The 13,268-nt window shown below is 37.6% G+C and overlaps 1 protein-coding gene across 2 annotated transcripts in view; it reads right to left on the minus strand.

Moving 5' to 3' along the window:
- Positions 1–1,040: 1,040 nt before the first annotated feature.
- OSBPL11 (oxysterol binding protein like 11) overlaps positions 1,041–13,268 on the minus strand; it is a 78,932-nt gene continuing 66,704 nt past the window's right edge. The window contains exons 11-14 of one of the 2 annotated variants that reach the window (XR_011233878.1): positions 11,098–11,280; positions 8,169–8,322; positions 2,494–2,772; positions 1,991–2,388 (exon numbers count right to left, since the gene is read on the minus strand). Coding sequence is in view for 1 of the 2 variants with exons in the window: in XM_069472717.1 (XP_069328818.1) it covers positions 2,707–2,772; positions 8,169–8,322; positions 11,098–11,280 (403 nt within the window). In the remaining variant the exon portion in view is untranslated. Of the gene's footprint in view, positions 2,773–8,168; positions 8,323–11,097; positions 11,281–13,268 lie in introns of both variants that reach the window. The other variant, XM_069472717.1, reaches the window with a different exon arrangement.

Here is a 13,268-nt window from a genome sequence, read left to right on the forward strand (position 1 = left end):
CATGCCTGTAGTCCCAGCTACTCGGGAGGCTGAGGCAGTAGGATCGCTTAAGCCCAGGAGTTTGAGGTTGCTGTGAGCTAGGCTGACGCCACGGCACTCACTCTAGCCAGGGCAACAAAGCGATACTCTGTCTCCAAAAAAAAAAAAAAAAAAAAGACACTGTTAAAAGAATGAAAGAGAAGCTACAGACTTGGAGAAATACAAAGCAAATAAGAAAACAAACAACTCAATTAATATATGGGCAAAAGATTTGAAAAGATATTTCACCAAGATATACAGATGGCATATAACCACATGAAAAGATGCTCTTCATTAATAATCACCGGAGTTATGCAAATTAACACCATAATAACATACCACTATACATCCATTCATATAGTAAAAATTAAAAAGACTGACCATACTATGTGTTGCCAATGATATGAAGCACCTGGAACACTCATGCACCGCTAGTGGGAATGTAAGACTGTACTTTTTTTTTTTTTTTTTGAGATAGGGTCTCACTCTGTCACCCAAGCTTGGGTGCAGTGGCACAATCAGCTCACTGCAGCCTCTAACTCCTAGGCTCAAGAAATCCTCCTGCCTCAGCCTCCCAAATAGCTGGACTACAGGTGTGCACCATCACGCCTGGCTAATTTTTGTATTTTTTGTAGAGAAAGGCTCTCCCTCTGTTGCCCAGGCTGGTCTTAAACTCCTGGCCTCCAGCAATGGTCCTGCCTTGGCCTCCCAAAGCACTGGGATTATAGGAACGAGCCACCATGCCCAGCTGTATTTCAATAATCCTTAAAATGGCTCAACAGTCAAAAAGAAATACACAGGCACTCAAATGGTTCAAACAAAACAAAAATCCTTGGTTTCATTTTATATTCTTGCTCAATCTCCAGTATATTTAAAAGTTAAACATTTTGATTTTTTTAAAACTCTTATTAAATTTACTCTGTGAGCTCAAGATTCCTGAAAGTAAGGATTTAAAGAGAAAATCAATGTCCCTCCCAGATGAACAGAGCTGTAACTCCCTGATTATAAACTTTCCATTTCTCTCCATTCACGAAACAGACAAAGGCATCATTGTTCTCTAGTTTTATTATTTTTTAATTTTCCCAACACATGAACTATAACTCATTTTGAGATTTTTCAGTGCATTTCACAGCAAAAATGAACAAGGAAATCATTAAAATGGTTGTACACAAACCAACTCTTTTTCTTATGATTTACAATTTATTGAAAAAGTTATTGTTTTGCTGTTTTCATCCTATTAACCTCTCTAACAGAACACAATTTATCAGGGCACAAAGCTTGAAACTTCTTATGATGATGCAACAGACACAGCCATCTACAGTGGCTGATGAATAACAGGTATATGTTACACACACTGATTGGAAGACCGTATCAGGAGAAATAGAGTAAGGCACCACTCTTGGAAAATTAAGGTAGCTTGCAGTAACAAGTGTTGAGCACCATAAGTAGGTGCTCAATAAATACTTGAATGAATGATGAAAGCCATAATTAGCACTATTCTTTTAATTGCCAGCAATTCCTCAACCTCAATAAAATATTTATTTAAAAAAAGATTTGTACCTGAATACAACTTCCTGATATCTTTATATCTTATACTCTTTCTTTAGCATTTAAGTTTCCTTGAAAAGAAAATAAAACCATACCTTACATGCACTCAGTTACATATATAACTTCTGAATTACTGACAAATATGAATAGTCATTTGTTTTAATGTTTGAATGAACAGAGGTAAGATAAAGCATACTTATCCAGAGGGATAACACATAATACTGGATTTAACCTAGAGGTGAAAAAAGATAAGGAAAAAAGTAACAGTTTTATTTTTTAATATTTGCTATTTTCTGTATTTGCCTTAGTTCTTGAGAAAGGCCAAAATCTCATCATATTGACATGAATACATTTTAAAAAATTGTCTCTCAAGCGTAATATTTAATAAAACTAAGTATTGAAAAATGTTCTGAAATTTTTCAAGTCAATGTTGTTTTCAAGTATATTAAAATGCTCAGAAGAAAAAATTCTCCATGGTTATAATTCTAATCAATTTATAAATATACTTTTTAAAAGAGAGTTCCAACAGAGGTGGATAATGGATAAGTTTCTCTGACACAGGCACAAAGTCTTTTTGAAGAAATAGAATGCCTTGTTACCACAACCTGGTTGATTTTTTTTTTTTTTTAACACTGATTTCAGGCACAATGGCTGAATCCACTTCTGGGTCATCTTCCTCTTCCTCTTGGTTGGTTTATAAGAGTAGTGAATACTTCAGTTATGGACAGAAAGCAAAACACAAACTCTGAAACACAGACTTCACTTTTCACTATAAAGAAATCAAAGTCACTGAGTTCTCACTGTTGTGTGTATCTGCTGCCCCTGTGCAAAAATAGGGTATTCAAACTTAGCTTTAGGAGCAAGAACTAGATAAAAGATTAATCATCTAATAATTCAGATAAAAGATTTTAAGATGGTATTGCTCACATCACATGAACAGGTTGGTGAGAGGTCCACTGTGTTTCTTTAACACTTTGGTCTTGTTGCAGTGTCATGGTGCCCTAGTAGGTACATTCATGTTTAGCTAGTTTCAGTCTGCGCAATCAGGAAGCAGGTCACTCAGTGCAATGACTCCATTGTGGGAGGATTTAGGGTAAAGCAGAGAAGAATCTCATTTGGTTGAGTCCTAAATAGCACGTGTCACTCTGCTGGTTGTGTTGTTGGAATTATTTTCCAAAGGGGTTTGTGATAAATCCAGCCATCTCCCTGAAACAAGTAGAAAAATAAATTAAAGAACTATTCCTCTAATATTTTCAAAATCAGTAACCAAAACCAGAAACAACACCTTCACTGAAATGGAATTCTACATTCACAGTTAAAAAGGAGAGTTTTTGTGAAGGAATAAAATCTCTGTGCTTAAGACATCAAACAATGCTTGTGGTTTAGCTAGGATTAGGTGAGAAGGTCTGGTACAGGGGGACCTCGTTTGTGACTCATGAACATTTTATTTTGCAGAAGTCATTTGTAGCAATTCTGCCCAGTTTTGCCAAGATGCTACAGACTGAGCCTCACTCACAGAGTTATGGGAAACAGGTGAATCACAAAGAAATGGTCACGAAGGTACTAGCTGTTCTCCCTATCTCTTCTGGTGCCTCTAGTATCTAAGTGCTGTTTTTTGCTTCTTTTCAGACTTTACCACCATTAGTTTCTCCTAGTTCCTATAAATAGGATACTGTAAGGAGACAAAGCAAGAGTCAAAGAGAAAACCAAAGACAGGGAAAGAGCACAGTAAGAAAAAAAGAACTGTGGCAAATGTATAAAGTAGCATCCTGGGGTGGGAACTTGGCAGTTAAGGTCAGGGGAGCAAAGACTGGAGTTCAGTGTTTATGGGACTAGGCAAAGTTAGTCAGATTTGAACCTCTGTCCTTAACTCCCATGTCTCTTTCAATTTATTTATATTTAAAAATTTAAAAATATATATTTATTCTACCTTGTTCCAAAAGTGATATGAAGCCAGCAATTATTTGACTCACTGTGACAAAGACTTTATCCTTGACCTAACTGTCAGGCTCCTTTGAGCTGTGTTCTTGAGCAGGCTTTGGCCTTGGCCTGCTGAGTTCAGTTTTAGCGAAGAATCCTGACAAGCCAGTTTACCGAGAATCCCACAACTTCAATATCCAATTAAGTTCCTCTCCTCCAACCCTTAGTAACCCTTAGTAACACTGAGAGGAACTAACCAAGTTCCTCTTAGTAATTTTTCATCCACTCCCTCGGCTTGCCCATTGGCTATAAATCTCCACTTGTTACCACTGCATTCAGAATGAGTTCAAACTCTCTCCCCTACTGCAACACTCTTGAATAAAGTCTTCCTTCACATAAGAATAATTTCTTGGCCGGGGGCAGTGGCGCACTCCTATAATTCTAGCACTCTGGGAGGCCCAGGGGGGAAGATTGCTTGAGGAGTTCCAGACCAGCCTGAGCAAGAGCGAGACCCATTCTCTATTAAAAATAGAAAAATTAGCTGGGCGTGGTGGTGTGGGCTTGTGTTTCCAGCTACTCAGGAGGCTGAGCCCAGGAGTTTGAGGTTGCTATGAACGAGGCTGATGCCATGGCACTCTACCTATGATGACAGAATAAGACTTTGTCTTTAAAAAAAGAAAAACATAGGAAATTGAACCTCACTCCCCCCTATAATAAAATAATAATAAAAAAATAATAATTTCTGTTTCACAATAGCAACCACTAGGATGTTCATATCAAATTACCTGGTCAATAATTCTCAACACTTAAACTGTTTTTTTGAAAAATATGTCAACTAACTACATTATAGAATATTAGATTTAGAAGTTAAGATGTGCCATCTACAGATGAGGAAGCTTAGGTTAGAAGTGGTAAATAAACTATCCAAGGTAAGAGCTGGGGCTCAAACTTAGCACGTTGGACTCCAATGTGGTCTACTATACCATAAAAGCTGTCCTGCTTGTATATATTACAACAAGAAATTTTAAACATTCACTTAAGAGGACATAACCAACAGATCCTAATGGATATGTATAATAACAAACAGGAGGAAATGGAAGATATGTATAATTTAAATGTCAGTGAGAAATGGTCAGGAAAAGGAGGTCGGTGTGATTAAACAATACCAGGAAAACTTTCAGTTAGTTCATTTATACTTTCTCAGGTTACTTTACATCCCTTTTTTACACTAAAAGTGTTCTTTATTCCTCCATCTAACTAACAACAACGCCTAACTGGTCTGTAATCTATCTGAGAGCAATAATGAAAGTACCAAACAAATGAGCCCTTGTTATTCATAACTATATTTATGAAACATTTATTATGTGCCCAGCACTCTGCTTAAGACAAGTAGGGGGGACAAAATTGACTTTTCAGTAACATGGTTCTTTTTAGCAAAGAGCCATACAGAATGACAGTACCTTCAAATTTATTATGAACTTGGCTGCCACTCTTATTATCCTGACTTGTACTCCGCAGTGCTTTTCATGTGTGATGGCATCATGGTCCAGCTACACACAGGACACAACCTGGCTGCCCCACAGCTTTAGGGAATTTATATCATGACACAACTTGAACCACTGTGCCACAGGGACACCATTCAGGAAACTCTGCTTATATCTCACCACCCAAATGGGCCCAAATCTGGTTCTGCATCTCCAATCTATTGTTCCATCAGGCAGTTACTTAAGACCATCTAGGTCGAAAGAAATTCACTATTTTATTGGCCAATTGCCATAACATGCTACCACTTTCTGCATCGGTCTAACATCACAAAGTGTAATAAAAAAAATTAAGAGGTAGGTTCTTAGTATCAATCATATAAAGAATAAATGAGAAGTACAAAGTTTACATGTCATGTCAGTAGCAAGAATCAGGGTGCCTATCCTGTAAAATCCCATCGATTACATCTTTTACAAATATAGCTCCCTGCCTCAGCCCTCTGAGTTCATTTTAAATAATATATAGAAGTCCTCACTTAGAAACTCTCGTCTCTAGAATCTGCTCCTGGTACATCTGCTTTCCAAATGAGCTTGGGGAAAAAAAAATTCAAGGTTGCCAGAATATGAATCTTTTTTTTTTTTGAGACAGAGTCTCACTCTGTTGCCCAGGCTAGAGTGAGTGCCGTAGCGTCAGCCTAGCTCACAGCAACCTCAAACTCCTGAGCTCAAGGGATCCTCCTGTCTCAGCCTCCCGAGTAGCTGGGACTACAGGCATGCACCACCATGCCCGGCTAATTTTTTCTATATATATTTTTAGCTGTCCATATAATTTCTTTCTATTTTTAGTAGAGATGGGGTCTCTCTCTTGCTCAGGCTGGTCTCGAACTCCTGAGCTCAAACGATCCGCCCACCTTGGCCTCCCAGAGTGCTAGGATTACAGGCGTGAGCCACCACGCCCGGCCCAGAATATGATTCTGAACAGTAATTATAAATGTTAATTTTTTCATATAAAAGTATAGAGATGTAAAATACTTTCCCTTTGTTATTCTTTTCCATTAAAACAGTTGGAATTCATATTAGAAACCCAAAGATTACTATGGATTCTTTTTTTTTTTTGAGGCAGGGTCTTGCTCGGTTACTCCAGCCAGTGGTGTCATCATAACTCACTGCAACCTCAAACTTCTGGGTTCAAACAATCTTCCTGCCTCAGCCTCCCAAGTAGCTGGGACTACAGGTGTGAGCCACAATGCCCAGATAATTTTTCTATTTTTCGTAGAGATGAGGTCTTGCTCTTGCTCAGGCTGGCCTCAAACAATCCTTGCCTTAGCCTCCCAGAGTGCTAAGATTACAGGTATGAGCCGTCATGCCTCGCCTAAACTATGAATTCTTAAGGCAATAACTATGCAAAAATCACAATCAGATTACTTTTTTCAGATTCCTTCCTGACGGACTAATATTAAAATTCAATGGGTTTTGGCTGGGCGAGGTGGCTCATGCCTGTAATCCTAGCACTTTGGGAGGCCAAGGCAGGAGGATCGCTCGAGGTCAGGAGTTCGAGACCAGCCTGAGCAAGAGCGAGACCCCGTCTCCACTAAAAATAGAAAGAAATAGAACGAGACTGTGTCTCAAAATAAATAAATAAAATTCAATGGGTTTCCTTAGACTTGGCTATAAATAAGAAAAAAAAATTTTTTTTGTTTTTGAGACAGAATCTCGCTTTGTTGTCTGGGCTAAAATGCCGTGGCATCAGCCTAGCTCACAGCAACCTCAAACTCCTGGGCTCAGGCCATCCTTCTGCCTCAGCCTCCCGAGTAGCTGGGACTACAGGCCTGTGCCACCATGCCCGGCTAATATTTTCTATATATTTTTAGCTGTCTAGATAATTTCTTTCTATTTTTAGTAGAGACGGGGTCTCGCTCTTGCTCAGGCTGGTCTCGAACTCCTGACCTCGAGCGATCCTCCCGCCTTGGCCTCCCAGAGTGCTAGGATTACAGGCGTGAGCCACCGTGCCCGGCCTAAGGAAGACTGTTAATTTTTTAACAGTCTTGATATCAGCACTGGTTCCTTATTCACTTTACTCTGAGTTCTACCAGAAAGTAATAAACTACAAAAAAAAATTTTTTTAAATCTTTAAATTTAGAAAAAACTTCAGAAGTCATTTAGTCCAACTGCAAAAATTGATGCATCAAACTATTCTACATACGTCATGGTCTTGTACACACACCCACACACACAGATAGGAACTACATAAGATATACTTATTAAATAATGTTTTTGATTGTTATACAATTCCTTTTTATGTTAATCCCAAAATATACTTCCTGGTAGCTTGGGCCTATCTCTAACATCAGCTATTTGAACAGATAAAAAATTTCTATGTGATAAGCCTACAAATTTTTAAAGAAACTTATAATAGGCCGGGCGCGGTGGCTCACGCCTGTAATCCTAGCACTCTGGGAGGCCAAGGTGGGCGGATCGTTTGAGCTCAGGAGTTCGAGACCAGCCTGAGCAAGAGAGAGACCCCATCTCTACTAAAAAATAGAAAGAAATTATATGTACAGCTAAAAATATATATAGAAAAAATTAGCCAGGCATGGTGGTGCATGCCTGTAGTCCCAGCTACTCGGGAGGCTGAGACAGGAGGATCCCTTGAGCTCAGGAGTTTGAGGTTGCGGTGAGCTAGGCTGACGCCACGGCACTCACTCTAGCCTGGGCAACAGAGTGAGACTCTGTCTCAAAAAAAAAAAAAAAAAAAGAAAGAAAGAAACTTATAATAAATGGCCTCAATTTTCTGTTTTTCAAGCTAAACATCCCCACTTCTAGCCACTTCATTATCCTCTGTACAGCCAATTAAGTTTTCCGTGTCTCCCTTAAAATGTGGTCCCTATAAGTGAACACAGAGTTTCAGATGTGGTACAAAAGGCAGTAAATGGTAAATTGGATTTTCTATTATTGTGATTGAAGATTATATTAGCATTTTCATTTGTGGCCAATTTAAATCCCCAAATATATTTCATCTGAACTACTGGTAAACCATTGTACTTTCGCAAAATGTGAAAAGCACATGAGAAAGTTCATGGTTAAACTGGACTACTTTTAAAAATAAAGATGTATAAGAGATAGCAATTCAACAAAGCCTAGTAAGCCAAAGTTCTCATCAAGTGGATGATGAGTTTTAGGCTGAACACATGGACGACATACCTCTTTAATAAAATATTTGGTTTTCCAGGGTGTGCCTGTTTCAGTACGATGCCTTTCTTCAGTCCTCTGGCGTTCTTCCAGGGTACGTTTATGTTCTGTGGCCTTATCAATCTCAGATTCCCTTAGAGAGGCCGTCACATTTTTCCATAATCTCCTGAATTCCAAAAACCACATATTTTACATTCTTAAAAAAAGATAACTAAATACAATTTACACACTTAAAATTACAGTAATTTTTAAAAATTACATTTTCTAAATCAGAACTATAATTTCATGCCTATGAATTACAAGAACAGTAATACTATGCTGCAGATATTTATGTCCAGGATGCCGTGGCTTCTGCTTCTTTTTAAACTAAAATTAATTTGTATCTTTCCAAGTTATAAAAGATAGATTTTTATTTTTAGGAAACCTAGGAATTAACAGGTAAAAAGAGAAATAAATTTTCCAAAAGTTGAAATGTAAGTGAGACCACCTGTGCTTCTGGACATAATGAAATAATACAGACATTATCAACACATTTCTAAATCACTTCATGAGTTAAAGCCAAAAACCAATCACAAGGGAAATCAGAAAATATTGTGAAATGTAAACATATCAAAAATTGTGGGATATTAATAAAACAGTCCTCAAAGGGAAATACATAGCATTAAATATTTAGAAGTCTGGATACAGTGGCTCACACCTCTAATCTTAAAACCTTGGGAGGCCAAGGTGGGAGGATTGCTTGAGGCCAGAAAGAAGTTCAAGACCAGCCTAGGCAACATAGCGAGACCCCGTCTCTATAAAAAATTAAAAAATCAGCCAGGTGTGGTGGTGTGCACCTGTAGCCCCAACTACTTAGAGGCTGAGGCAGGAAGATCACTTGAGCCAGGAATTTAAGGTTACAGTGAACTATGATCAGGCCACTGTACTCCAGCTGGGTGACAGAGTGAGACCCTGTCTCTCTAAAAAGATAAATAAACAAAAATAAAGTATATAAAGAAAATCTGGCCTCACACAGACATAGCTAGAAAAGAATATTTTAACAGATTTTCCACATAATTCAATTCTTTCATACTGTATCAAAACTTGGCAAGTGGTAGATTTTTAAAGGTTAGTTGGAATGTAGGAAAGTAAGAAATGTCAATTAATTTTTCAATTAATCATGGAAACCCGCTGTTCTAACTTGAACCCTGAATGCTTCATTTACTCATGCATGATTTTATAATCTCATGCATTAGTCATTTGAAAAATACAGGTTCACTGAGTTATGCAGATCTTCCTGATGTTGACAGATTTCAATTTATAATATTTTTAAAAATCACATTCATTAATATTACCACCACTTCATCAGGAAACTCTTTAATTGGGAAGCTGGCAAATTTATGGTGGCAGTTACAAATTTTTCAAAATTCTAATTTGCCTTATAGTTCAAATTTTATTAGTAGTAACAAATATCGCCAATTGTTTTTCTTGAAGTGTCACATTCACCTTTCATTTACAAAAAAACTGTCTGCCCAATATTGAAATTAGAATATCCATAGTTTGTCTGCCAATCATTCTTTTAAATAAAAAGCGTGTTTCATGAAAAGAGTGATTAGTTCCACCTGTGACTCAAACAACTGCACAGGTGCTTTTTCTCCAGGTAATCACTTCTTTAGTATCCAGCACAAGTGCTTTATGCACGTGCCCAATCTGTCATACAGAACACTAAAAAGACACGTCCTCAGAGGTCTATATTTAATAAAACTAATAATCTGTACTGCTTTTTTAAAGGACACTAAATGTGAATACACAGCAGTGAAGAATATAATGACTACTAGTACAGTTTGGTGCCACTGCCTAGATCAGTCGTAAGGCTCACCAGTGCTACCCACCACAGCTTCTGCACCATCAGTGTAAGTGCCAGCAGAGTAAAAAATGCAAATAACATCTTAGTATTATTATGAAAAAATTGTAACCTTGCAGACCCCTTGAAAGAGCCTCATGGATCCGCAGGGGTCTAAAAAGGAAACTTTGAGAACCTCTCCTTTAGGATAAATCTCTAGAAGAATTTTTTAAAAAATCATTATTGTTGTATTTTTTTGACCCAATCTGAATCTTTGGTTGTTATTTATACCCTTTACACATCTCATTATAAATTGTTTGGTTCTATTTATGTGATCTCAATTTAAGATGTTTAATGGTTCTTTGTATTTCCTTTCTTTTTAAATGTATACAGTAATACTTTCACATGACATAAAATTTACACTGTACAAAGGGATATTTTATAAATAGACTCTTTCCTATCCCAGAACCTAGTACTTTTTTCCAGAAGCAATCACTGTGGCCACATTTTGGAGACTGTACCTTATCAACACATATAGATTTATTTTACTTATTTTTAAAGGCCTATGACACATATTGCCAAAATACTCTCTAGGAAGATCATACTGGTTTAACTTCTAACCAGCTTATGAGAATGCCCATTTGCTCATGCCTTTTCCCCAAAGAGTCATTATTTTAAAAACTAATTTGTCTTAATTAATTTGTATCTCTTTGAATTCTAATTAAGCTGAACAATTTTTCATTTTCTTGGTGGGCATGTAAGATTTTTCTATTTTTGTGAACTACCTCTTTATGTCCTTTGCCCATTTTTCTATTGGGGTGCCTGTCTTTTGTTAATAATTCGTAAGAGCTTTCATGATAAGGATAGTAATCCTTTGCTAAATGTTTTTAATATTTCTGCTCAGTTTACAATGTTTGATTTTTACTAAAACGTGACTGTATATTATGTAATCTCATAGCTGATAAGGGCATCAGATCAGACCAACCCTTTCAATTTATGGATGAGGAAGCTGATACAAACTAGCGAAGTGACTTGCCCAAGGTCACAAGTTAGTGAAAAGGCTTAGATTAAGACCCAGAGCTTCTGACACTTTGCTGGATGCATGGGAGGATGACATACCTGGATTCAAATGGATCCTGCTTCTCCAGAGGTCTTACCCTCTTCTTTGTCACTGCCAGTTTAGTCAAATCCACATACTTCGTCTCTCCATTGCTGTAAGTGAACTCAAGAACACTATTCCATTCCCCTTGCACTCTGCATACCACAGTGTTGCTGAAGTTGTGCTTTACTTCAGCTGTAACCCTAGAAGCACATGGAAAATAAAGATATGCTCTAATGAGTGACATCAAATTTGTTTCTTAGGATGAAAAACCCAAGAGCACACCCCGTGAATCCTGTTTAAATTAGTTATACAGTTCAATTTGTCAGATCATAGTCAGATTCTTTGTAAATCTCATAACAGCTTCCTTGAAAATTTTTTCAAATAATATAAATTTTAATCTTTAGAAAGAATACTAGGAATCAAATTAGAGACTTCATAACCACAAATGATCAAACTGTGATTTTTAAAATGCCTGCTACCGGCCAGGTGAGGTGGCTCATGCCTGTAATCCTAGCACTCTGGGAGGCCGAGGCGGGTGGATCGTTTGAGGTCAGGAGTTCGAGACCAGCCTGAGCAAAGCCAAGACCCCAACTCTACTAAAAAAAATAGAAAGAAATTAGGTGGACAACTAAAAATATATAGAAAAAATTAGCCGGGCATGGTGGCATATGTCTGTAGTCCCAGCTACTCAGGAGGCTGAGACAGTAGGATTGCTTGAGCCCAGGAGTTTGAGGTTGCTGTGAGCTAGGCTGATGCCACGGCACTGTAGCCTGGGCAACAGAGTGAGACTCTGTCTCAAAATAAATAATAAATAAATAAAATGCCTGCTACCAAGAAAACTATCATAATATAAAACTAAATAGAAATATCAAAAAATTAATTTTCTTTTTATTATAGTCTAAAAATGCTACAACATAATCTATTTAACCTGGTTTTTTACTAGTTAGTTCTATTTATTATAAAATTTGGAGTCCTTATATTTTAAGGACATATAACAGATATGTCAATTCTGTATTAAACTGCATAAGCCTAATTTAAAATTAAATATAGAAACCAGACAAACCAATAAGAGGTAGAAAAATATGAAATGATGTATTAAAAAATTTTAAATTCTCTACCAAGATAGAAAAATACAAATATTATCATATTACCACAGAGCTCAGAGAGAACTCAAATACTACCATTGCTGAAGTTTAATGAAGAGTTACCCGGCTGCTTATCAACAGACAGCTGTACTGATGCAGCTCAAATGTACCAAAAGGAACAGGCTGGAATAGGAACAGGCCTAATTATTTTTAATGAAGTATTTTATGCTCACTGTAGGACACGATAACAGGGTCAGATTAGATAGAGGTTCAGAACTCAGGGAATGGTGCTCAAAGGTTAGGGTCTAATCAGTGTGGCAGAGATTACGGCATAGAGGTTCAGGTGACAGTTCAGGAATCCTAAGTAGCATTTGTCAGGTATAAGCTAAGGGAATGAGAAAGATAAAGTAGAATTCAGGGAGTCCACAATTTTTAGTCAGGAGAGTAAAAGGTTTGCAAACTCAGAGCTCAATGCAGAGATGTAAGGAGCCAAATAAGCAACTGATTTATGAGCCAGATCATAGAGATGAAGGGGTACAAGGGTTTGGAATGCAAAAGCAAACCACACATTCAAAATCAAAAGTTAGGAGTAACTGTGGCTCACTGGACATATAGAACACCGTGATATAAGTAGGCTTGATTACAGTAGGGGTGGGAACTCTGGGTTACACTCCAAAGCATATGAACTTAAATAATTGCCCTGCTAAGGGTCTCTGGCCAGGATGAATGTTTCTCATGATGTCAGTCCATGTTTCCTCTCTGATCCCACTTGCCAACATCTTTCCCTTCCTTAAAAATTTATCTCTACCAAATAGGACGTGTGATGACACTGAACACTTACCTCATCCTTTCTCCCTCCACAGACCCCAGAACTATATTCTGAGAATTCAGGAATGACAATATGTTCCTCACTGGATCCTTCTTTTACTGCCACAGAATAATCTCTCAAGTTACCTCCCACAAATCTTTCCACATAACAAATAACAACCCTAGGGCCCTGCTTCATGATCGCTGGGTTATACAGGGTCCCAAATGCTTAGAGCAGCTGCACAGCAAGAGCAGCATGAAGAGAACTGGGGCAGGAGACGGGAATCACACATATA

This window comes from Eulemur rufifrons, chromosome 7 (genome assembly GCF_041146395.1).
Source record: "Eulemur rufifrons isolate Redbay chromosome 7, OSU_ERuf_1, whole genome shotgun sequence".
NCBI classification, from domain to species: domain Eukaryota; kingdom Metazoa; phylum Chordata; class Mammalia; order Primates; family Lemuridae; genus Eulemur; species Eulemur rufifrons.